Raw genomic sequence first — 25,113 nt, 5'->3', positions numbered from 1 at the left:
CAGGTTTCTCATTTTACTACAAACTATTTTATAAATTAAAGCTGCTTTGCAGTTTTGTTAAGTTAGTAATTCTTCATTAGTTTAGAGAGGACTGGAATCTGTGGATTAAGTAACATTTTTATACCTTTTTTATAGACACTATTAAATTGGCTAAGTTTTTAGCTTGCTTAATATTTTTGTCTTGAGAAATGTTAAGCCAAAAGTTTTCTGAAAAAGAAACAGGAAGGCCTGCACTTTGCTCGAAGCAGACTGAGCAAAAATTTTATTAACTCTGTTTCTCCTTATTGCGTGTAGTAGCCCTCTTTTAGTTACAGAGAGCTCTTTGTCACAAAGGCCTCTAGTTCCTGTCTGTGTAAGCAGTCCTCTGGAAGGGAAGTGCCTACGTGGGTGTTCATGTTACAGGTGGTGGAGTTGCTGGGCTGGGAGTCCGTTTCCTTCTGTCCTTCCTAGGCTCCAGGGAGCATTTCACCTTTAATTCCTTTCTAAATGTCTTAGCTCTTGGAAGTGTTGTATGCTTATTCAAGAAGTAATTTATTTGAGGTCAGATTTGGGTTTTGAAAAGGTCACTTTGGCAAGTTATTTAGTCTTTCCAAGCTTCAGAGTTCCCAGTATTAAATAGGGTTGTCACCCCTACCTCTTTCCTATAATTGTTATAATGTGTATGGAACTGCATGATAAACGGGAGTGAGATAAATGTGCCATCCTTAGAGTGATTAGGACAATTTGCTGTGGGTAAACCAAAACAGAGAGGTTTGAAGAGATACTAGGGCCCGGGTAAGGCAGAGCTTTGAAGGTCAGATTAAAGGAATAGGTTGTCAACAAGGTGCAGTGGGAGCCAGGGAAGGTGTGTCATGCTGATGGTGTATATCTTCCTGAATGTCAGTCGTTGATCTGTGTAAGAATACCTAATTGAATGTCAGCCGTTGATCCCAAGAATACCTAATTGATTTTTTTCAAAAGTTCTTCCCAGTTTATCCTGTTCTCTCGGTGGTACCACGATACACTTCTAGTCACATTGGTGGGATAATCTTAGTCGTCTTCTCCTTCATATCTCGAATCCACCCAACCTTGTCCTTAGAGCTGTAGCAGTCTCTGAGCCCCTGGCTTTCACCTGCCTACTGCCAGATTCATCCCCCTAGAGTGGACTTTGTTTATGCTACATTTCCTTTCAGTGACTGATAGAACCGGACCTCTGATAGGTCTTTGGACTCAAAATCCTTCTCAGACTCTTTCTTCATGTGTCCCACCTTTCAGTCAAGGCTGGGTGCTGCCATCACCCCTTGCTGATATTCTCTGAGTTGTCCCTGTGGCCGTCTTGTAAGAAGCTTCTGAGTTCCAGTAGCACATGAATTCTACAGTGATTTTGGAACTTCTCCTGTGGTTCTTTGTATTATTTTTAATGTAGAAGATTGACTTTCCGTACTAAATTGTATGTTTCCCAAAGGTTCAAGCACCATGTCTCATTTTTTATCAGTGTTGCAAATATCATAAGTGCTCAGTCATAATTTTCTATGCTTCAGCTTTTCAAATATAGCTCTGAAAAATACCAACTTGATGAATTGCCCTAAGTCTAAGTACATCAGGGAGTGATTTTGTTGTGTTTTATTTTGAATTTTACCTTCCAGATACTTTATGAACACATTTGCAGCTTTCTAGTATAGGCACAGTTTTTCTGGACATAATAAAAGTGACTGTTACTTCAGATTTTTGAAAGCATGGAACAGTATAGATTTGAAGTGACTCTTCAGTGGGTGCTGATTAGTTGTACTTACTACTCTTTTAAAATCAGATCATTTGTACTCCCTAAGATAATTAAACTTGGCGGGGGTTGGGGAGGAAGAGCATCATCCCCCTCGTGTAAACTGAGTGGTGATGTTTCCGTAGGGTAGGGTTGGGAAGTCATGACTTACAGTGTTTTCTTCCTGTTCGGGTAGCTGACTGTAGGGAACCTCCAGTTTATGCTCTGCTTGAGGATTAGTTGGGGAAAGTGCCTGTTCTAACCGGTGGCATTGCACAAGCTTGATATAGGTTTTGTAGAACCCAACCAACAAATTATTTAATGCTGGGGATCCTTCTTAAACTCTAAGTCTAAATTTCAACTTGGTTCCAAGAATGTTTCTGCACTCGGGTGAAGACCGTGGCCCCACTGCGGCACTTGGTGGGCTTCTGAACCCAGGCCCCTTTCTACCCCAAGGACCTCTAGCAGGCAGGGTTGTGGAGGTGAAGGCATGTACGAAGTCCGGTGGGCTGAGGAGGACTGCAGCTCTCTAGGCCTTGTGCACTCTTGCCTTGGGTAGTGTTTTCTCACCTCTTCCAAAAATTTCGTGGTGGGGGCAATTAGAGATTTGGAGGTTGCTGGTCCAGGGATGTGGCAGTTCCTGGTCAGCTTCCTAGTTGCTAGGGCAAAAGATCTTCTCCCTTTTCAGTGCAGTGGAAGGTTGGTAAAGGCAGCACAGATGCCGGCACTGAAGAGGAGGAGCCCCAGCTTTGGTCCAGGCTAGGGTACTGTGGCACTAACCATCTCTGTATCCCATGCCTTTCTACTTTCTGGAATAGCTCAGAGATTTTATTTTCATCAGCCCAGCTGTCAACTCTCAGATGGCGTTGCTGAGGCTGAACTAGCAGGAGTAGGAAGGGAATTTCACAAGGAAGGCCAGCTCAGGTAGAACAGCTGCCCTCACTTCTCTTTCAGTCTCCACTCTGCTCCTCCCCAGTAACATCCATGTCAGCATTCTTTTGCTAGATGTTCTTTCATGTTTAGTTTTCTGAAGAAGACAGTGACATCAACAATTTTAGTTTTTAAATCTGTAGTAAACGCATAGCGTTCCCTCCACATGCATAGAAAGTGACAGTGATGGCTCCTTGCCCCCTCCTTCCATTTATCCAGTTCCACTCCACCCCTCCTCTGCCCAGGTAACTGCTCTAAGTTTGCAAATGTCACAGTAGGATGACCTTGCACAGCTGTCACTGCACTGGCCAGGTCTGGTCTGCGGGTGTGATGACAAAGGGCACACTTGGATTCAGTAAATCGTTTGCCCTTCCCCCCATTGAGCAGCTGGTGCGCACTGCTCACACTGTAAGGGAGCTAGTCCTGCCACACACGTCTTTACCCACACTTCTTGTTAAACTAAACAGTCAGTTACCAGGAAGCAAGTTCATAATCATAGCAGAAATCCATATCAGCTTATTCTGAGCCTTTGATTCATTGGTCTCCCTTCTCTCTTGTCAGTTTTGTTGTTCCAGTACAACTTTTTTTTTTTGAAGTTTATGTATTTTATTCGTTAGAGAATGCATGCAAGTGCACAAGTTGGAGGGGGGAGAAGCACCCTCACAGCCTGCTCGTGCCATGCTCCCCTTCCCCAGCCCTGCAGCTCATCCATATCTTTGGCAGGTGTGCCCCTCCAGCATGGTTCAAGTTGCTGGGACAGGGAGCGGCTGACCATGTGGCTTATGTCACTGCAGTTAGATGTGCTACCAACAGCAGCACCAAGGCCAGGGCCCAGCAGAACGTCAGCATATGCATCTCTTCTCACTCCAGAGCTTGCCTTTACCAGCTCTACGGGGTGATCCAGGGCGCTACTGTGGGAGAAGTTGTGCTGTTTCATGGAGTGAGAAGACAGGCCTCTGTCCTGCCACATCTCTGTACAGGCAGGCAGTGAGAAATTTTCAAATTCTCTGGCTTCCACAAAAACGGATGCAATTTCTCTACTTAGTAATATGTCTAATAAATAATTTTCTAACAAAGTGAGAGATTCTGTGAATCTTCCTTAAAATTATATGCTCCAGTTGCAATCCTGGATATGTAAGAAAAAGAATTACAGTATGTATCTATGTGACAAGGACCCAGAACTTGGTGACTTAAAGCAGTCGCTATTCTGTTGACATCTCTGTCAGTTCCTCGGTTCAGGAATTGAGACGAGTCACCCACAGTGGAGGAGGCTGTCTGTTCTCAGGGCTCCGGACACCTCCCCTCTCCCACATGGTCTATCAGGTGTGGCAGTCTGCCGAAAGGCTGCTTACCTGGTGGCTCAGGATGCCAGTAGCCAGTGTCCAAGAGGCCAGGGCTGAGGCTTCTGAGGAGCCCTGCTGCTGTCACAGTCTGTCAGTCACACACAGGAAAGCTAGCCCGGGTCCACTGCGTGGGGAGTTAGTTTCCACCTTTCTGGGGAATGAGTTTCAAAAGAACTTTTGACTCTCTTTACTACAAAGGCGCAGCAGAATGTTGTCATATATACCAGTGTTTATTTTTGAAGTCTCATCTGACCAGGGAAAAAACTTCAGAGGTTAGTAAATTCAAGGCTTTTTTTCCCCCTCTCTCTAAGGCTAAGAAACTCTTGTTTACTGCTTTGTTTTTATATTGGGAATGTCTTAGTATTTTTCAACTTACAGGCTACATGAAGGGACTAGAGGAAACATACAGGATATTGTTAGATGAGCTAAAATAAACACCATCTACAGCTTGACCTTCAACAAGTGAAATGAGGCAGATGTGACCTTTGCTCTAATGGTAGGCCTTCAGAGAGAGGCTGTTTTTTTTTCCTTTTTTAGGACTGTCCAGCCACTTGACTGATTCACAAACTTGCCCACATTTAAGTATGTAATTGCGATGGGGCTACATGGTAAAGTTAGGCCCGAGTGATCTCCACAGTAATGCTCTAGATGGCCCCAGTCCCATGACAGGAGATTCCTGCAGTCCTGTAACTCTTCCAGGAAGCAAGCTAGAGGCAGAGAATCCCTGCCTCGATGCCCTCAGGAAGTAGAAGGGCACACACTTCTCCGGGTTTGTGTGCCTGGGCATATTTTTGCAGGGTTAGAATTTTTAAGCTGTTGTCGTCTTAATCCAAGCAAAGAAAAATGCTCCGCTGTCCACTTGTCCTGACACTGGGATCTAGCTGCTTTGTGTAAAGTACAATCTGGCATGTCATCTGTGTTGCATTTTCATGCGAATCTGAACTTAACAGAGGAAGAGGGTGTCCCTGCTCACTGTTCAATCCTGTAAACCACTGGGAACTCAGACTTGATGGCGCGCTGCCCCAGTTGAAAAGACGGAAAGCCTATGTGACCTGGGAGACAGCCCTGAGCAGCCCTCCCTGTTGGGCCAGAGAGCACCATTAATTTGATCTCCGTAGCTCGGGAGGCCTTCTATATGTGGGTTTTAGAAATAACTTCTAAACTTAGTCTTAATGATTTCAGAGCACCAGTACATACTGAGACTGGGGAACAGGAAACAATGAATAGATATTCAGTGGGTTGATGAATTTAGGTCCTTGGATTAAAAACTCCAACTCTACTTTTCTCCCTGGGTTATTAAACAGGAGGCTTTTTCTTGGTCATTAAATTGTGTTAAGGTTAGCCTCAGACTTTAAGCATGTGATTTTGGGGGGCCACCCTGTGGCATGGTGCTTAAGACAGCTGGATCCCACATGGCTGTCTACATAGTCAAATCCCAGACCTGGCAACTTGGGAAAAAAAAAAAATGTTGGGCATGGTGTGTGTGTCCAGAATCCTAAAAGGAGAAACGGAGGAGAAAGGATTGTGTATGACCATCCCCCATGGGGGGTGCTTTCTCTCTCCCCTCTGCCCTCTGTCTCCAGCAAGCACACTCACCCTGTAGCGTTTTTTTTTTTTTTTCATTGATTTTGGTCGTGGGCTACTTTGTCACAATTGCTTTAATAATGCTTCTAAAGGCATTGTGATCATACTACTATTTTTTTTTTTTTTTTTTTTTTTTTTTTTTACTGTAGTAAATACATAAAATTTGACGTATTACCCTCTTATTAAGAAAAGTTTATTTCTTTTGAGGGAGTGAAGGGAGGGAGGCAGGGATTTATGTATCACCTTTTGGTGGACATTTGAGTTGTGTTTACCTGGTGGCTGTTGTAAAGAGTGCTCTGATGAGCACAAATACAAGTTACCTATTCAGATGCCTGCTTTCAGTTCTTTAGGGTGGGCACCTAGAAGTAGAATTGCTAGATTATGTAGTAATTCTATGTTTGATTTTTTGAGGAACTACCATGCTGTCATCCACAGTGGCTGCACCATTTTACCTTTCCATCTTCAGGACACAGGGTTCAATTTTCTGCATCCTTACCAGTACTTGCTTTCTGTTTTGTTTTTGTTTTTGTTTTGATAGTAATTATCCCAGTGAGTGTGAAGTGGTAGTTAATTGTGGTTTGGATTCTCATTTCCCTAAGAAAATTTATTTTTTGTGTATTTTCACTCTTTCATATTTGAAAATACCATTATTATTTTTAGATTTCTGCCGTAGAGTGTATGCACTCACTCACCAGAGACAGGGAAAGTGAGAAATCAGCCCCCTGGGGTATGGCCATGCCACAATCCCTTCTCCTCCTATCTCCCCTTGGGATTTTGGACTTGCATGCACATGAGCCCAGTGTGATTTTCAAACCGTTGGATCCACCATATGAGAGGCCAGCATCATAACCACCATGCCAGCTGCTGGCCTGAATATGTATTATTTCAAATTTATGGACACATATGAGCAATGTAAAAAAAATATCCTTTAAGGGAACCAGCAGTTAGCGTAATGGCTATGTCGCTGAACTCCCACATAGTCGACCGCAGTTCGCGTCCTGGACCTGGTGGCTTAAAACTCACGTTGGGCGCGTGTGCGTGCGTGCCCAAGATCCCGAGAGGAGAATGGAGGAGAAGGGATTGTGGCGTGACCATCCCCCCTGGGGGGTGATTTCTCACTTTCTGTCTCTATGTCTCTCTCTGTCTGTCTGGCGAGCGCACGTGCCCTATAGCGAAAACCTCTCCAAAAAAAAAAAAAATCCTTTAAGAAACAGTTGGCAGAGTCAACTAAACTAATTCTACTTAACAGCTATTTAAGAGGATTATAGCACTTTATTTCTATTGAGTTTTACTGTTACATTTTTTGCTTTTTGTGTAAGACAGTCTCACTGTGTCATGATCCTCTGCCTCAGTCTCGTGAGCAGCTTATTCTAGAGACAGACTTCACTACACCCAGCTCTTTCTGACAGTCTTACCTGTGCCTGGAGCTCATGGCCCTCCTGCCTCAGCCTCCTTAGACACTGGGAGTACAGGTGCACAACACTGCATCTAGCCTCTAGGTTGGGCCAGGAATCGAACCCAGGCTTCCCATGTGGTCCCAGCCTGTGGAGCATAGCATCTTAACAGTCGGTACATGCCATAACAGCTGGGCCAAATCTTTGAAGTGTAAAATCTCTCTTAGGCAAATGGCATTTTACTTCTTTGTAATAAACGGTTACGTGGTTTGGGTTAGGCTGCACGTGATTTTGTTATTGTTAGAATTCATATACACACATTTTAAATCGGGAATATTGAAAATGGCAAATGCCAGTCAGGCTAGATGTTTCAAAAGTTGGATGTTGACTTAAGAAGTCTGTCACTCCTCATTACATGCTCCTTTGTAGACAGTCTTCATTTCCTTGAGTCTCTAGAGGAAGACACTATAAAGTTGAAGCTTAGCTCCCACGTGTATCTAACATGGGACTTCATTCCCAGAAATGGAGCTGTTGGCTAGTGACCTGTGCTTACTGTCAGGTCAGGGTGTGAAATTAGACAGAACCAAGTACTTTAAATTGAGACTCGGGAATTTTAGGTTCTTCTGTTTGCTTCATTTCTTTACATAGTTAAAAACATAACACATATTTTGTATTGTTTACTATAGACTTACAAAATTGTGAGTCTTGAAGCTGAAATTTTTTCTTTCTTTTTTTTTTTTAATTGCCAAAGAGTACTTATGGGGGGTGGGGAGAGGGAGAAAGCACCGCCTAGTGGGTGTTATGCCACAATCCCTTTTCCTCCATTCCTCCATCTCTTTAGGATTTGGAGCACTTACGCACCTGTACCAGCTTTCCCCTCCCCCCAGAGGTTTTTGCCTTAGAGCATGTATGCTTGCTGGAGAGAGACAGAGACAGTGAGAGGGGAAGTGTGAAATTACTTCACACGGGGAATGGCCACACCGCAGTCCCTTCTTGATCAGGATCTTGGGCACACATACACATGTGCCTGGTGTGAGTTTCAAGCCACTGGTCCAGACTTGAAAAACAGTTAGCCACGTGGGACTTCAGTGATGTAACCACTATGCTATCTGCTGGCTTTAACACCATGTTTTTCAAGCTGATGAGGCCAGGAGTCACACAGTGGGATCTGGCCCCCTTAACTCAAGATTAAGTACTGTGCATAGAGCCAGCCCTGAAATGATTTTGACATGAGTAGTGCTTTGGGATTCTGAACGTGAAGGAGGGTCAGGTGTGAGTGTGGTACAGCGCTGATCCAGGCTCTTTTATTTCTGACGTAGCCAGTGCGTTAGGGTAGCAGACGTATTATTGTGCTTGAATCTTAGAGAGCCTGTGTCAGGTTGGCCTGCTCTTTCTCACTCCGAGCAGCAGACCTCTGGGCATAAACTTTATTTGAGCTCACTGGCGACTGGCTGAGCAATCGCAGTCAGGGTTAGCACTCAGGTGCTGTTAGATGACTGCATTTCAGTGGCAGCTCACTGTTCACACACGCTCTTGTTTAGAAGGGTTTTGGCCCATATCGACAGTGCCTTTTATAAAGCTGCTTACTACTAAAACATCTTGATAGACGCATTTAGAAAAAGCAGTGAGTAAAATCGTGGAATGGTTAAGGTGAACGGTACAAACGCCCTTAACCTCTGGAGGATTAGAGGGTAACATTTATATACGCATTCCTTCAGTGAGATTCTGCCTCACTGTAGTGTGGAACTGACATTGGCAGCTCCGAATAGCAATATGCAGTGTGTTCTGTCTCAGGACAGCTGGATAGCAAATACCTGATAGAATCGCTGTTCCATGAAGGTGGAAATCAATACTTCGACTTGCTGCCTTGCCCTTTGTGTCTTTTTGCCCTTAGTGTATAGCCACCTAGTAGATCTCTAAAAATTGTGATTCAGATGGTTATTATTAAAACTTAAGACTTTATTCTGGTTTATTTCATGGGGTTTATTAGTCTGTGGTGTAGAGTAACTCGTCCCCCTCTTTCTGATCTAGAACAACTCTGCTCATGGTGATTACATGCCAAGTAACGAGGCCAGTTTACAAGAACAAGCCCCAGTACCTCAGGATGGACTTAGCACAGCACCTCATAGAGCTCAGCGAGAAGGTATGCTATATTTCCTGCCAACTTCAAGTACCAGTACTTCAAAACACTGCATGGTCTCTTAACTCGTCACTGTCCTTTTCAGAGTAGACAAACCCTGCTCTCCTGGTCCTGGGTTTCACTCCAAAGTCTGCCCTCCCAGTCCTGCCTGTCCACATTGTGGCCTCCACCCTGCTCTGCAGCCCTTGGCTTGTCCCACATGCGCTGTTCCTCTGGTAGTCAGTTGCCTTTTGGGTTTTATCTTAAACTTGCTTGTGTGCTTCTGGAGAGCAAAGACCCTGTCTTATTCCTAAAGTATTTAGTGTAGTGTTTTATCTGTAGAGTGCTCAGTGTCTACTGGAAAAAAAAAAAAGAATAACAAAGTTTCACAAACATTCACCCTAGGAGAGTGACTTAACCGTCTAACAAATCATTCTTCCTGCAGTAAAACAGTTTTTAAGAGGGCTGGGATGGATGAGAGCACATTGCCATCTAATAGGAAACAAGTTCAGATACTTTTTCGCACTGGAGAGCCCATTAGCCTGTGTTGGGAGGAAATTTGAAATGGAAAATATAGACTGGAACATAGCGTTCGAAAGAGCCAGGGGTACACGGTCAGTCCCATGCTCGGAACGATTTTGAATTTATGTCATCATGTCTCCTTTCAGTCCCTGTAATCATTCTTTTTGTGTAATACATTTTTCCTCATAGAGGAAAAACAAGTCTGAATGTTTTTTTTTAAGTTGACATAATTCCCCTTCTGCTCAAGACTTGCAGTACTTGTCTCTCCAACCAGCTTCTCAGTCAGAATACTTGAGCTGAGCTCACCGAACATGTGAATAACCCAAAGCAGAATTTGTCTTCCAAAGAAGGTCCTTTTTTCTTTGATAAAAATATTTTAGAAAAACAAAGACTACCAAAATACGAATGGTTAACCGTAGACTATAGATGATTTTTCCTATTTGAGTGGGTTTCAGAAAGTTCATGGAATAATGGAATTAAAGTATGTTTATTTTGGTGCAAAATTAATTTGAAGTTCATGCATCATTTTTTCATAAGTTATATTTCCCTTGAACTTTTGAAGACCCCTTTATTTCTAACTTTTTTTTTTGGGGGGGGTAAAGAGAGAGAGTGTGACTGTAAGTGTAGGGGCTGGGGAGGTGGATATTTTCGACAGGGTTTTGCAGTTGAGAGGCTCTGCCCCAGCCTTCCAGTTAGCTAGGGCCACAGGCATCTGTTCGGGTTGGTGAGGAATCTGAACCCAGGCCTCCCCAGGGCCCCAGTCTTACAGGGCAGCACTATCACTTGTGCCACCCAGCTGGTCCTGTTCCTAATTTTTTTTTTTTTTTTTTAAGAGAGATCTTTACTGTAGGGCACATACACTTGCCAGAGAGACAGAAAGTGAGAAATCACTCCCAAAGGGGATGGCCATGCTGCAGGCTCCTCTCCTCTCCTCTCCTCTCCTCTCCTCTCCTCTCTCCTGTCCTGTCCTGTCCTGTCCTGTCCTGTCCTGTCCTCTCTTTCTGGGAATCTGAGCATGTGTACACTCCTGACCAGCATGAGTTTCAAGCTGCCAGGTCTGGGACTCGAACCGTGGTCAGTCATGTGGGAGTCCAGCGCCTTAACCACTACATCGAGTGTTTATAACTTATACTTTTTAGTCTAGTTGTGAGGGTTAGAGGTGCTTTCATCACCATTTCTTGTCACATTCTCTTGTATTGATTCTGATAGATAACAGGTATAACTTACAGTCAAGGCTGAAGCCACAGCCATGTTCCCATACCCTGTAATGTCACAGTGGCTTTTTCTACTAAGCTAAACTGGGGTCTGATCAAAAACAACAACAACAACAACAACAAAACAAGGACCCTTCTCCATGCCCAGTGATTTGCAGAAATGGAGCCACTTCGTTTCTCCACATAGATTAGTTCAGAGGTTTTTATTTAATCACATCATCCTTCAGATAATTTAGCTTTTGGAACCATCAGATCCTGCCATCCCCACTGTGGCCTTTGTAGTCTTGCATGGTTCTGAGGAGGGACAGGCTCTTACCTGGCCTTTGATATTTTCCTTTGTCTCCATCCTCCATATTTCTGGCCCACCAAGGGGAAACTGGCCCCGAAGCAGGTCACTAAATGCTATATAATTGGAAACTTGGCCCAGTATAGTGCTAATGGGCTCCCCCTTGCTCCCCTTTATTTTAATTTGCCAGAGGGCATGTGTCCTACTACCCACCGGGAGAGGGAGAAAGCACCCCACATGGGACATGGTCATGCCACAGTCCCTTCTCCTTTCTTCATCCTGTCAGGATTGGAGCACACACACACACACACATGTGCCTGGCATGTTTTTCAGGCCACCAGATCTAGGATTAGAACAGGATTTGGCTCCCTTAACCACTAGCCAGGGCACCAGCCCACCCGCCTTTGTGTAAATGTCTATTTCTTGCTGTTTCTATGTCTCATGCTTTACGGCTTCTCTGGCCACTTCCCATGGTCTGCAACAATCTTACTTCCTCCTCGACTTTTGTCATTGTGTGTTCTCTACTTCATCCACTACAGCTTCTTCTCCGAGGCAGAGTGAAGCTGCCTCCTTTCTTCCCTGTATCCTCCCCTGCCCCAGTCCAGCACCCTCTTCTGAGTTGTTTTCCCAACCGGTTCCCTTCAGCCTTTATCATATTCACCGTTACCAGCCTCTGGTATTGCCACCCTCGTTCTCTGTAAGTCCTGCTTCTCTCCCATGTCCTGAGCAGCGTTTTTTTCCCTTAAGTCCTTGTATTACATTCAGTAGATTAGCTCTTTTCCAATTGGCTTTTTTTTCAATTTGATTTATTTCCCAAGATGATACTTCCGCTAAAGGAGATACAAGATGAGTAGTTGGGGGATTTGTACTGTATATTTGCTTAACTTCAGGAATTAGCTGATTATCTAGTTCAATTCAGAGGGTTTTTTAAAAGTTTAATTTATATCCACTGTTTTACGAAATTTCACTACAGTGAATCTTTATAGTTCATCACATTGTTCACCTTGTATTATAATTTGTTATTACTTCATATTAAAGATCACATTTTAGAAAAATGATTTAAACTCCCAATTCGAAATTTATTGTTTTTAATGATTTGTTTTTCTATCTAGTTATTTTCTGTAGTTTATTTCAAGCCACTGAGTCCAGGACTCAAACTATGGTTGACCATGTGAAAGTCTAGCACTTTAACTACCATGCTACCTGCTAGCCCCCCCCAATCAAATTTTTATCAGGAACCAGCAGGTAGTGTAGTGGTTAAGGTACTGAACTCCCCTGTTGCTGACTTCAGTTCAAGTTCTAGACCTGGCAGCTTGCTTTGTCACTTTGCTTCTTTCTTTCTCTCTCTGGTAAGTGTGTATTCTCTATAGCAAACGTAAAAACAATAATGATGATTGTGGACCAGCAGATGGTGTAATAATGTTATGTTGCTGGACTCCCATGTAACTGACCACGGTTCAAGTCCCAGACCCAGTGGCCTAAAACTCACATCAGGTGCATGTGTATGTGTACCCAAAATCCTCAGAGGAGAACGGAAGAGAAGGGATTGTGACGTGGCCCTCTCTTCTGGGGGTAATTTCTTGCCTTCTGCCTCTCTCTCTCTCTTTCTCTCCAACAACTGGATGTGCCCTATAGCGGAAACCTCTAAAAAAAAATGATTAATAAAATTAAATCATTCTTTTAAAAAATCTTTTTTATCAGCTTGGCACATTACTTTTTGAGAAGTCCCCCCAAAACAAACAAACAAAACCTGCTAGATACAAGTAATTGAACCACATTTCACTGATCCCAAAGTTGTATTGTGGTAATCTGAATAAAACTTTTCAAGGTTTATCATTTAGATAATATCTCTAGTGCAGATCTTTATTATTCGTCTTTTTTTCTCTTTGGTTTTAGAGTCCTTAAAGTTGTTCGGGCACTCAGCAGGTTGAAGTGACATAGAGAAAAATGACCTTCTGGGTTGTTGGCATATTACAATGCTTCTGGAATTTGGGAGTTTGCTTTTTGTGGTTGTGATTTGAGGCCTGTAGTAATGGTGAAAATAAATGGCTTAATGAGCATTTATGAAATTGTAAGGTTACTCTAGGTCACAAAAATGTGTTTCTAGTCTCTCTAGAAAAGTCAGTATGTGTGTGTGTGTTTGTTTTGTTTTGTTTTTCAGCTGTACACATCGAGAAGATAATGTTGAAAGGAGTCCAGAGAAAAAGGGCTGACAAATACTGGGAGTACACTTTCAAAGTAAGCCAACCTCACGAGAGATACCTTATAGACTGTGTTAGATGCTTTTTGAGAAAACTTATGGCAGGTGTGTTAATTTAAAGGAAAAAACTGCCTGTGTGTGTTTTTTGATTGGAGCATGTGCTGTTTTTAGTATGTACTGTGTGGTTTACCAGATTTTATGTGGTATCCCACTAAAATTACCCTGGCAATTTTATCAGAAAGAAGGAAGAGCCTTAGCGTCAGGCAGACAACTAGGGAGTGAGGTGTGTCTTTAAGAATTCGCAGCGAACACTGTTGCCTTCGTGTCACAGCCAGGACCCTGGTGCTGGCCTTCTTGCGCTGACCTCCCTGGCCACTCTCGTGCTCTCCTTTCTCTGAGAAGTGCTTGCTCCCTGCCTTGCGTTGTCTTCTGGCCTGCCTGTGACTGCCTCCTGCCATCTGTCCTTCAGATGGCTCAGCTCTGGCTCCGGTACCGCCCACGCCTCCTTTCTGCCTGTCGACTGGGACATGGTTCCCTGTCCATCTTCCTCGCTCCTCCTGCTTGGGCTTCACTGTCCAGTCCTTCCTCCTCAGGTTGACGGCACACACCCCGAAGCCAGATGGAGTGGCGCCAGCTCCTCCACTTCCTCGCTTCTGTCCTCCCCACAGGCATTGCTTGCCAAATTTTAGTTCCTTGAAGGAGTCCTTTCTGACCCTCCACAGAGCGCTTCCTCCTCCATTTTGAGGTATGCTACATCATAGCCTTCACAGACCTTTCCAGTAGGTTCTCATCTTGTGGGAGCAGGACCCTGCGTCACCTGCCATCCCACCGTGCCAACCTGCTCAGGACGCTTGTGGAATGAATCTTCGAACTCTGGCTTCTGCTCAGAGGGAAGGATGTCTTTCGTTTGTGAGTTTTCAGTCCTCACCTCCACGTTCCTCAGTTGTGACCCATGTTCACTCTGCCACTGTGCCAGCCACACCGGCTCCCCCTCCTCTGCTCACTGGCCAGCCACGCCGGCTCTCCCTCCTCTCGTCGCTGGAGCTTGTCATCATGCCTTCCTGAGGCCCACTGGCCACTCCCCCCAGACTGAGGGCCTTCTCCTCACCCCAGCTGATGCATGTCTCCTGCTCGGGCACCAGCCCGGCTTATGTTCTCAGAGCTCTGACCGCTGATGGGAATTCTCGTGTATTCGTTGGTTCCTGCCGTTGCTTGCACTAGACTATGTGCTCAGCCAGCAGAGACTCCCACTGACCAGTCTGTTCCTGATCCCCCAACACAGGTTCAGAGTGGGTCCAGAGTAGCTGCTTAACAGACATGAATATTTAAAAGCCTCTTAGGAAATGCTTCAGTTTAATGAAGACATTGTTTTGAGAGCTATTGGATAGAATTTCATGCGTATCTCTTAGTATGTGTTTATGATATGATTAGTGGGTAAGGTGTAGGTATTAGCATAACCCAACTAGTTATTTAGCTCGAACAATTGTAGAGTAGAAATTATTAGCGGCCACAGTCGAGTCCACTGAGTCGAAAGTATCCGGGGTAGGACAGCGCAGTAGATCCCTTTCTGGCACTGCTCTCATGGGGAAGCAGACCCTCCCTAAGTTCTGTGTGAGCTTTAATCTCTCCACCTGAAAATGGAGTGATCACACCTGCCCTGCGTGTCTTTGTAGGGTTTTAAAGTTCTGAGATACCGATGAAATCTCTTCATAAACCATAAGTCTTCACAAATTTATGAAATGGTACTACCAAAGAGGGGCATAAACACGAGCTATTTCTCTTAGGAACGTGTATCTAGTATGTTTCAGGAGATGGAATTTTACCTTTTGGAAGGGCACAGAATCTGCACTGTCAAAGTATCATTTTAGAAACTTAGAGCTTCACAAAAAAGAACATAAGACATTTCCCTTCGTAAAAAATGGCTAAAACGTCATATTTTAGGATAGCTTTATTAAAAAGATGGAATTCGAAAAGAGTTATTAGAAAAACTTTTTGAGTAGAATATGTCAATATACAGTTAACATTAATAGTTTAGAAGGTATGACAATGCCAGTTTAATTTTATATTTCTAATTGTTCTTAATAAGATTTAAATAAGGCCCTTTGTTTTACACATGACTTTTTTCTAATGGGTTCCTGCCTAAGGACTAGCCATGTCATATGTGTGTGTTTCTTTTTTTTAATTAGGTAAATTGGTCTGATCTTTCAGTCACAACAGTAACAAAAACCCACCAAGAACTACAGGAATTTCTACTGAAGGTAAAAATACAGATTTTGTTGTTAATCTAATTTTTACATAATACATTCTTTCAGAAACCTCAGTGTCAAAATGAACACTAGGAAAATGAACACACTTAGATGAAGATTGCCCGAGAACCCTGACTGAACACTGTTATCCTGAACACACATAACTTCTCTTACCTTTCCTTACCAACATAAAGAAACGATGAGGTTTCCACATTTTTCAAAGATCAAATCATATTCCTAGTTCCTTGCAGCGGTGTGCATTGTTGGTGGCTGTGTGCAGGGGCACTTCCTGTGACAGTGTGTCTGCCAAGTGTGATGAGGCTCGATCTCCTCTGGTAGTGCTTCTAGACCTCACAGCCATTTAGCCTTAATAGCCTTAAATAGTTCTCCATTTCTTCTGTGAGATCTGGCTTCCCACGACCCCCGTGTGACAGAATCTCCAAACTGCTGGGAATAAGAAAATGGAAATATTTTATACAAAATGCACAGGTGAAAAATATCTTAGATTGGGACCAGCAGTTAGCGTAATGGCTATGTTGCTGGACTCCCATGTAGTCGACCATGGTTTGAGTCCCAGACCCGGTGGCTTAAACTCACGCCGGGTGCATGCCCAAGATCCCGAGAGGAGAATGGAGGAGAACGGATTGCAGCGTGGCCATCCCCTCTGGGGGGTGATTTCTTGCTTTCTGTCTGTCTGTCTTTGTCTGTCTGGTGAGTGCATGCACCCTATAGCAAAAACCTCTCCCAAAAAAAAAAGAAAAAAAGAAAAAAAAAACTTAGATCATTTTATTCAAATACTTGTTTTGTTTTTGTTTTTGTTTTTTTTTTTAAATCAATGTCATTTTAGTGAAATGGGGAGAAATACCGAATCATCAAAAAAGTCATGACACATTTTTTAATAGAAAAGCAGAAAAATACATTATGACTTTGCTGACAGCCCAATAAATATTGACAAGAGAGAATAGGTTTAGATGATAAATAAATTACTGTTTCTCAATAAGCAAGTATTTTAAGCTTTCATTGTTAATAGGGAGATAAAGTAGAATGTCTAGAAATAGGAAGCATTTCCAACTCAATTACAGAGTTCTGGGTAAAGGTGTAGTTACCAAGCCTAGAACATCCAAAGTTTTCAGTCTAGGACTGGTTTTCAAGTTGTCTGCTTGTTCGCATAAGTATAGTCTTTTCAGATCGTGTGTGTCTCCATTTATAAATCTTGAAGTCTTTTTTTATCAATTCGCCGAGGTTTAAGCAGCAGTTAGAAGCTGGTTCTTTGAGACAAACAGTTTGATACACCATTACAGTGTGCTCACCTGGATTCCTGTTGGCTCCTCTGAGCCAAGTAGTACCCAGGGTTGTTTGTGAACAGTTCATGTTCCCGTGGCATCTTTAAAAACGAGGCTCTCGCAGTTAAGGGCCAAGAACTCCTTCCCCGGTTCAGAGTGACTTGCCTGGATATAATGGGGGAGGCAACTTTCGTTCCTTTCTGGTTGCCCAAGGCCCTATGCCTGTGACAAGCCTGCTCTGGATAGGTTGGTGAGGGACAGGAGAAGGTAGGAGTGGATCCCAGAGCACTGGCGTCTATCTGCAGTCATGGCCATGGGCATGGGCATAACGATGCCTGGAAGCGCCTGGCTCATGCACCCTACTGAAGAGCAGGGAGTGTTGATAATGGAGGGAGGAGTGTAGGCTGCCCAGCCCACTTCCACGCTTTTCAACCTTCTCGTACTTATTTCTAACTTCCCTGTCTCTTGGTATAATCTCTTTAGGTTAGGGAACCACGTGCTTCCGTGGCTCCTTTTTTCTCTGCGGTCCCTTCCTTGGCAGGATCTAGTGCTGCAGGGCTCAGAGCCATGGCTGGGATTCCTGGAGTGGGGCCTGGCACTGCCACTTGTCAGGGCCTCCTCACTTGATGGCAGTGTGTGTGGGACACTGCCCCATGTCCATCGCACTGGGAGAGGGAGCTGTGAGAGTACAGGACCCACCCAGGACCTCCCCGCCCCGGTCTCCTCTCTCCTACTAGGCCTCTCCCCAGAGCCTCAGCCATTGTGTCTTGACAGATGTCGCTTTTGCAGTCACATATAATTTTCAAACATTTAGGTGCTTTGGCTGAAGGAGTAGAGTCTGAGGAAGGACATTAAGGAGAAAAACAGAGAGGCATAGCATCAATGGGACAAAGAAATGGAGTATTATCTGTTGAAGATAACTTTATAGTATTATCTACTGGACTGGGGAGAAATGCACACATGTTGGAATATTCATTTTGCAAGCTAAATAATGTGACTGAATGTATAAAAGAACTTTAAATTAATAAAATATTAAAAATACAGCTCCAAATAAGTAATTTGCTCGTCAGAATCGTAGTAATAAACGATCTGCTTGCTTGGGTAGTATTTTAATACAGCTTTGTACTCTGAAACAGTGTAAATGCCTCCCAGAATAGTCCGCTACATTGTGCACTTGTAGAAACGGATTGCCTGTGGCAAATACCTTTCAGGTTTACCATATTCTTGTTTCCTTTTTACCTGCCTTTAATGTCATCTACAAAACTTCAGAGCACACCTGTGCTCTTGGCACCCTGTGAGGACTGCCACCCGTTAACTGTGAGGGTTGCTGTTGAGCTGTACTAGCAGTTGCTGTCCTGGGAAATGGGAGTCAGCCATTGCCTTCAGGTCCTGTCTTCAGTGTCACCTCCACCTCCTGGCCTCTTCCCATGTCATTTTTCTTCTATTTTGTTTCCTTCTCATGACCAGAATGTCCACCCCACATGGGCAGGGTGTAAATTAACAGTTTATATAAATTTTAATATTCCCATGGCTCCTTTGATACTATATTAATGGTTCTACTCTTAGCACATGTGCCAGTAATTCAGAACTTAATAGCAAAGACCAGTTACTGAATATCCAGTTCAGAACTTCGAATTCTTGGAAGAACTGAAAAGTTTGTTTTACAAAGAATCCATTTATTGGGAATTGAGAAAAACAAAGTGGCTAGTCGGGCACGGTGCTGCGGGCCTGCCGTCTCAGCTGCTCAGGGAGCCGGGACCTGGAGATCGTGAGCTTGAGGCCAATGTGGCAACATAGAAAGACCTAGTTTGTCTCTTTAAAAAAAAAAAAAAGGAGAAGAAGTAAACTATAAAATGACAAAGTTTTATTTTTAACTCTAAATTTTTGGCCATGTAGTGATTTGTGTGTGTGTGTATTGCACTGAGGGCACCATCAACACATGGAGGAAAAGGTTAACAAACCTCCAACTAGTGTGTTTTTTATAAGCAAAATTGAGAGTTTCCCCCCATCTTTCACATTCAGTTCTCCTTTTGCTGCTTAGCTCTGGTGGACCGGCATTGTCCGAGAAGTAGTGTAGGACAGGACCCACGGTGATGACCGTGAAGGCACCACTGCAGTCAGAGCAGTACCAGCCGAGCTGCACGAGACGTCCAGCATGCCCTGCGAGCCTTGGTGTGGGTACTGTTTCCGTGTAGCGTGTCTCAGGAGCACGTGGGATGCTGTGGGTTACTTTGCACCTTGGGGAGCCCCAAGGTAGGACTGGGAGAACACGTTGCACTTCCTAGTAGAAAGATCTGTACTGCGTCTGTGTGCCAGGAGATGCTGCGGGGAGGGACATTTGGAAAAGGAATTGCTTTTGGGTGATTAATGAGCAGGAGGCTTTTATATTCATTTTGTGTATCTGATTTGGAACATATTTACCAGTAAGTGAGAAACTTAACGTTAGACATTGTGTTTTCCTTTTTAGCTTCCAAAGGAATTGTCTTCGGAGACTTTTGACAAGACTATCTTAAGAGCCCTGAATCAGGGTTCTTTGAAAAGGGAGGAGCGGCGCCATTCTGACCTGGAGCCTATCCTAAGGTAACAGTTTGCCCAGCACCCAGTGTAACAGCAGAATTGCAGGGAGACGGCCTTTGAAGGGAGACCAGAGACGTTCTCTGGGGTACTTTCAGTCCTTGTGTTACTTAAGTAAGTCTAGGCTCACACAGTCACATACACCAAACTAATTTTACTATTTTGCTCTTCAGTTCTCCGATGATGTCATATTAAATTTGCTTCTAAAACATGCAAATATTGAGGAAAACCTCTTATCTTCTGCATAAAATACTTAGTGAAAGAGGCCTTTTTCCAAGAGCTCAACTTTGGAGGTGTTACTTCTGGTGTTGTCAAGTAAGATCAGGCGGATGGATGGGAAGTGTAGGGACAGCAGTTCATGAGGGAGCCCCTGGCCCACTGTGGGTTCTTCAGGACCGTGGTGTTGACTAACGTCCTGGTCCTTGGCCTGTGAGGTTGTTGGGCCATTACAAAGGAGGTGGTGAGCGTTCCGTGTGCTGCTGGGGCATGCCGACCCTGACTTGAGTTAGCTCCCAGAGCCCCCAGGTGCCCGCAGGGAGAGGAAGAAATTGAGGATGAGGCAAGGTGGGTCACTGGGAGAGCCAGGTCCCTGCGTAGAGAGAGTGACACAGCACCCTCACAGGTCTCAAGGGCGTGGTCACTCCCAGCTGGGCCTGGGTCACGGGCAGGCATGTGCCAGCGTATTCAGGGAGGTCTCTGCACTTGAACCAGGAGCCCTTCCATGTGGCATTGCCTCAAAGAGCATTTCATTTTCTTGCCATGTTGCCATCTGGGCCCCTGTTGTGTGACTTTTATTATTATTTTTTTAATCTTTTTAACAGTTCAAGTGCTAGGGAAACAGATGGTTAGTTTTGTCCTGGATGGGAATTTTCTTGGATGTAGCAAAAAGAGTGAAGCAAACCAAGGGGGTTTAAGGGAAATTGTTCAGTTCTTAAAAAACTGGTAGACATTTAGAGCTAAGCTGGACTGGGAAGAGTGAAAATAGATCTGATAGAGTGGGATGGACCAGGCTCCGAGATGGCGTCATGGCAGTGGTCAGGCCATTAATGCAAGGAATCAGGTTGGGGTTAGAGTGGGAGATGCCTGGGTAGGCGGGTCCCCAAGTGGAACACTTGCTTTGTGAAGTTGGAAGTCGGAATGTGGGTTTAATTATTGTCACTGACTCTTTACCCTCTCTGAGGGCTTCCTTTAGGAGTAAGATGTGGGGACCATTAGCTGACATAATGGTTATGTTGCTGGACTCCCACATAGTCTACCAGGGTTCGAGTCCCAGACCCAGTGGCTTAAAACTCAAACCGGTCATATGTGTGTGGGTGCCCAAAATCCTGAGAGGAGAATGGAGAAGAAGGGATTGCGGCTGGCCATCTCCTAGGGGGTGATTTCTCGCTTTCTATCTCTCTGACCAGCACACGCACCCTATAGCGAAAATCTCTCTTAGAGAAATAAAAAGGAGTAAGATTTGGTAAGCATAATGGCCAAGGAAACATGCTCTTTTCCTGAAAACTTGCTGTTATGAAAAGTAATTTAGGTGAGAGTGGCGTTGGAGCTTTAAGAGAGCAGATGTGCAAGTCAGTGACTGCAGCGACCCTTCTCCTCTGTCACATAGTCTACCAGGGTTCGAGTCCCAGACCCAGTGGCTTAAAACTCAAACCGGTCATATGTGTGTGGGTGCCCAAAATCCTGAGAGGAGAATGGAGAAGAAGGGATTGCGGCTGGCCATCTCCTAGGGGGTGATTTCTCGCTTTCTATCTCTCTGACCAGCACACGCACCCTATAGCGAAAATCTCTCTTAGAGAAATAAAAAGGAGTAAGATTTGGTAAGCATAATGGCCAAGGAAACATGCTCTTTTCCTGAAAACTTGCTGTTATGAAAAGTAATTTAGGTGAGAGTGGCGTTGGAGCTTTAAGAGAGCAGATGTGCAAGTCAGTGACTGCAGCGACCCTTCTCCTCTGTGTGCCCTGGGCCTGGCGAATACCCCCAGGGCGGGCTGGGGTAGAGGAGCCAAAGGGCATGTTTGCTCGTAATGGAGACAAGCAGCAGTGGGGGCGGGGAGGGTGATTTCATTGCGTGGTGAGGTCCAGGGGCTAAAAGGAGTGAAATGACTAGAACAAGACAGAAGAAAAGAGGGTGGGCTGCACTGGGGGAAGGGCTGGAGTATCTCATGGTCCCCCATGTGGACATCAAAGCTGCCAATATGATGGAAGATATGGGGTGGGATGAAGCCGGTACCCAGACCGGGCAAACTGGTGACCGAAAGGCTGGTGTATGGCATGCAGGAGGTGGAGGTGAAGCTGGGGGACTGGCTGAGGGTCAGGTTCCAGGGCATGTGCACAGAGGAGGTGGAGAGCTGAGCGCCTTCTACCTGCATAGCTGGGAAGAAGTTCAGGTGGCCAAATTTCCATCTGGATAGGGAGGTACAGGCTCCATTCACTGAACCGTCAGAGTGGGGAGTTTCAAACAGCACAATGGAAGGAAGGGCTTAGAGAGGAGGAGGATTGGGAAAAGAGCAGACATTATTCCAGGGATGAGACTAGAGGGAAGGGGTAGTGATGGTGTGAAGTACTTGGTGGGTTCCCGGGTCTCTGTGCTGCTCAGACTTCAGGGGCTGGTACATTCCTGGACTCTCATGAAGTGGGGGTCCTTACTCCGTGGTGCCAGGTGGGCTCGAGATGCTGCTGTTTTAGCAGCTTTAGCAGCTCCAGGTGGTGCAGAGGTCCATGCAGCACATGTGCCGAGCACTGGAGCCACTGTATTTAGAAGTGACCCAGGAGGGATGTCTGTAGCCGTGCTACTGAGCAGAGGTGTCCGTCAGCACGATCTGACATCTTCGTGGGTAATAGTGAGGGAGCCACATGGTGGCCTTGGGTGTGCGGTAAGTAGCAACATGTGGCTCTTATGGATCAGTGAGGTAGTGTTGTCCTGTCATCCTGTCTCTACTGGCTTCAGTGTGTGTCCGGACCCCAGCCAGTTGTGTTTACTCCTTGGCCTCAGGGTCAAATGCAGGTCCTTACTCATCTGAGGTCTCAGGGCTAACCAGTAATAGATGGACAGTTCTCCTGCTATACTGCTCCGATGGAGCGTGACAAACTATAAAAAGCCTTACTCTTATACAGAGCCCTTGGTACAGAACTGTGCCCTGTTTGGATAGCTCAGGGCTTTCATGATAAATCTAACTGATGGTCATAAAGAATACCGGGTAGCGATGGAAAAGTAATAAAAAGAACAGTTACTCAAATAACCATCATTGATGTTTTTATTTTTCTTTACTTGCCTATAATACTAGATCTGCAGTTTTATATCCTGTTTTTTCCTCTGAAATTATAAGCACTTTATATTTAGTTCTTCAGAAGCATTTTGAATAGCTACAAAAGTATATCCCATATGGCTCTGTAACACTTTGTTTATTGTTTGGAATATAGATTATTTTCTGTGTCCTTTTAATTTTTTCTAAAAATAAATCATTGATCACTTTTGAGCTGAAAACACTTCCCAGTTTTATGATTAATTTCAAAGATTAGTTTAAAAGATTCTTTGAAATTGAGTTACTGATAGAGAAAGATTCTCTTAAGAATCCTTGACATACATATTTTTCTTACAAAAAGTTTAGCAATACATATACAGTGTTTGAACCTGCCTGCTTATCTTGGTTAGATTTGAGTTTCATCTTCAAAATATTTGCAAGCCAGCAGGTATGTGGAGGTTAAGGCTCTGTATCCCACATGACTGACCAGTGTAGTTCTCATCTCGGACCCATTGGCTTGAGAATCACACAGGTTGCGAGTGTGTGCATGCCCAAAATCCCAAAAGGAGACTGGAGGAGAAGGGGTGCAGCTTTCTCTCTCTCTCTCTGGAGAGTGCATGTGCCCTAGAGCAAAAACTGAACCATCAGAACTTTGCTAATCTGGGTTCAGACAGTGGCACAGCAGTAGAATGCAGTGCTCTTCACGACTGACCCACATGGGAAGGTTCTAGGTTCACATCTAGAGACCTCCTTAAATATGCTGGGTGCACACGTTCTACGATCTGGGACTGCCAAGGCTGGGTGTAGATCCATCATGGTATCAAGACCCCATTGGGAGTGCTCTGTCTCTGTCTTTCTCTCTCTCTCGATCATGGAAGAAAGAAATAAACTTTAATTATTTTTTAGAATGATTTATTTATTTAATTTCATGTGATGTTGTTGTTTTTTTAATTTGAAAGAGAGAGAAAGGGAAAGCGAGAAAGCAAGCCTCCTGGTCTGGGATTAGAATTGCGATCGGCCATGTGGGAATCCAGCACTAACTATCATGCCACCTGCTGGTCCCTAAATTTTAAATGTTTATAAAATTTCCTAATTGAATAGATGAATAATTCTGTTGGCTTAATTTTTATTTTTTTTAATAATGAAATTTACCTTTCTGTAAGTTTAACCACTTGTATATTTTGAGAGAGCATCTATTCTCAATTTGTTTTTAAAAGAAATACATTTTGGGAACCAGCAGTTAGTGTAATGACTATGTCGCTGGACTCCCACATAGTTGACCGCGGTTCGCGTCCCGGACCCGGTGGCTTAAAACCCACGCCGGGCGTGTGTGCGTGCGTGCCCAAGATCCTAAGAGGAGAATGGAGGAGAAAGGATTGCGGCGTGACCATCCCCCCTGGGGGGTGATTTCTCGCTTTCTGTCTCTCTGTCTCTCTCTGTCTGTCTGGCGAGCGCACGCGCCCTATAGTGAAAAACCTCTCAAAAAAAAAAAAAAAAGAAATACATTTTGATATTAACCACTTAATCCTTCATATTATAATATTTTTCTGTTAGCTATGATTTTTTAAAACCAAATTTAGATATTAGTTCTATCACTCTCCCGTCTGTCTCTGAGATTGGAAAGTTTCTATGATTGTGCTCACACTCGCTTAAGAAAAGCTGATGGCTGAGAAGGGAGAGGGGACGTGGTGATACATCAGTCTGTGGAAAGAAGGCCACGACGTGGTGCTTCAATTTGCGGTATAGTATTCCTTCCACCCTTAGCTAAAATGCGATGAAACGGATCAGTGAATTATGTTCCACGTTTTCCAGGATGCAGCACCCCAGACTTCCCGGAGTGTGGGAGTGTCCCCTAATGGTACAGCTGAATGGTGACAAGTAAAACCTTTGAGGAAGATAGAGCAAGTGCACTTTTTTTTCTGAGCAGAAAATTGACTAATGGACCACCTGGGCAAAGGCTGAAATGATACTGAGCCCTCACCATTAGATTATATGAGATTAAATACCTGGGTTGGACTGCAGCTTGCTTCATAGTCTGAGCTGAGACGCGTGGATTTATGTAACCCGAGAGTGACAAATGTCCCTTCTCTTTTCACACAGGCAGCTATTCTCTACTTCATCACAAGCTTTTCTGCAGAGTCAGAAAGTGCACAGCTTTTTTCAGTCCGTCTCGGCAGACTCTCCACACAGTAAGCATCCTCGAGCCCTCCCCGGAAATGTGTTTTCTTTGCTAGGTTTTCGACTTTCCCACGTTGTTTTGTCTCGTTTGCCATTTTAGTTAAGTAGTGACATGTGATTTAGAAATACTTGTCATTTGTAATGATGCTTTTTGCACTGCGGTTTTAAAGCAGTGTGTGAGAGCTGATGCAACAAAGCAGAACTGTCAGAGAGACCTTGCGGTGCCGGTGCAGGGCACATGAGCTGGAGTTGCTTCCTCT

General features: G+C 44.3%; 1 protein-coding gene across 5 annotated transcripts in view; it reads left to right on the top strand.

Annotated features, from left to right (window-relative positions):
• The window catches only part of ZCCHC2 (zinc finger CCHC-type containing 2), a gene marked incomplete at its 5' end in the record, with an annotated part of 70,585 nt that overhangs the window by 8,476 nt on the left and 36,996 nt on the right, over positions 1 to 25,113 (top strand). For all 5 annotated transcript variants that reach the window (XR_003546974.1, XR_003546973.1, XR_003546972.1 and 2 more), the window contains 5 exon segments: positions 9,021 to 9,132; positions 13,292 to 13,368; positions 15,517 to 15,588; positions 19,327 to 19,439; positions 24,776 to 24,864. Coding sequence is in view for 1 of the 5 variants with exons in the window: in XM_014582012.2 (XP_014437498.1) it covers positions 9,021 to 9,132; positions 13,292 to 13,368; positions 15,517 to 15,588; positions 19,327 to 19,439; positions 24,776 to 24,864 (463 nt within the window).

The sequence above is a fragment of the Tupaia chinensis genome, unplaced genomic scaffold (assembly GCF_000334495.1).
Source record: "Tupaia chinensis unplaced genomic scaffold, TupChi_1.0 Scaffold000065_1, whole genome shotgun sequence".
NCBI lineage: Eukaryota > Metazoa > Chordata > Mammalia > Scandentia > Tupaiidae > Tupaia > Tupaia belangeri.
Note: the sequence above shows the minus strand (reverse complement) of the source record. Positions and strands in the feature narration are given on the sequence as shown.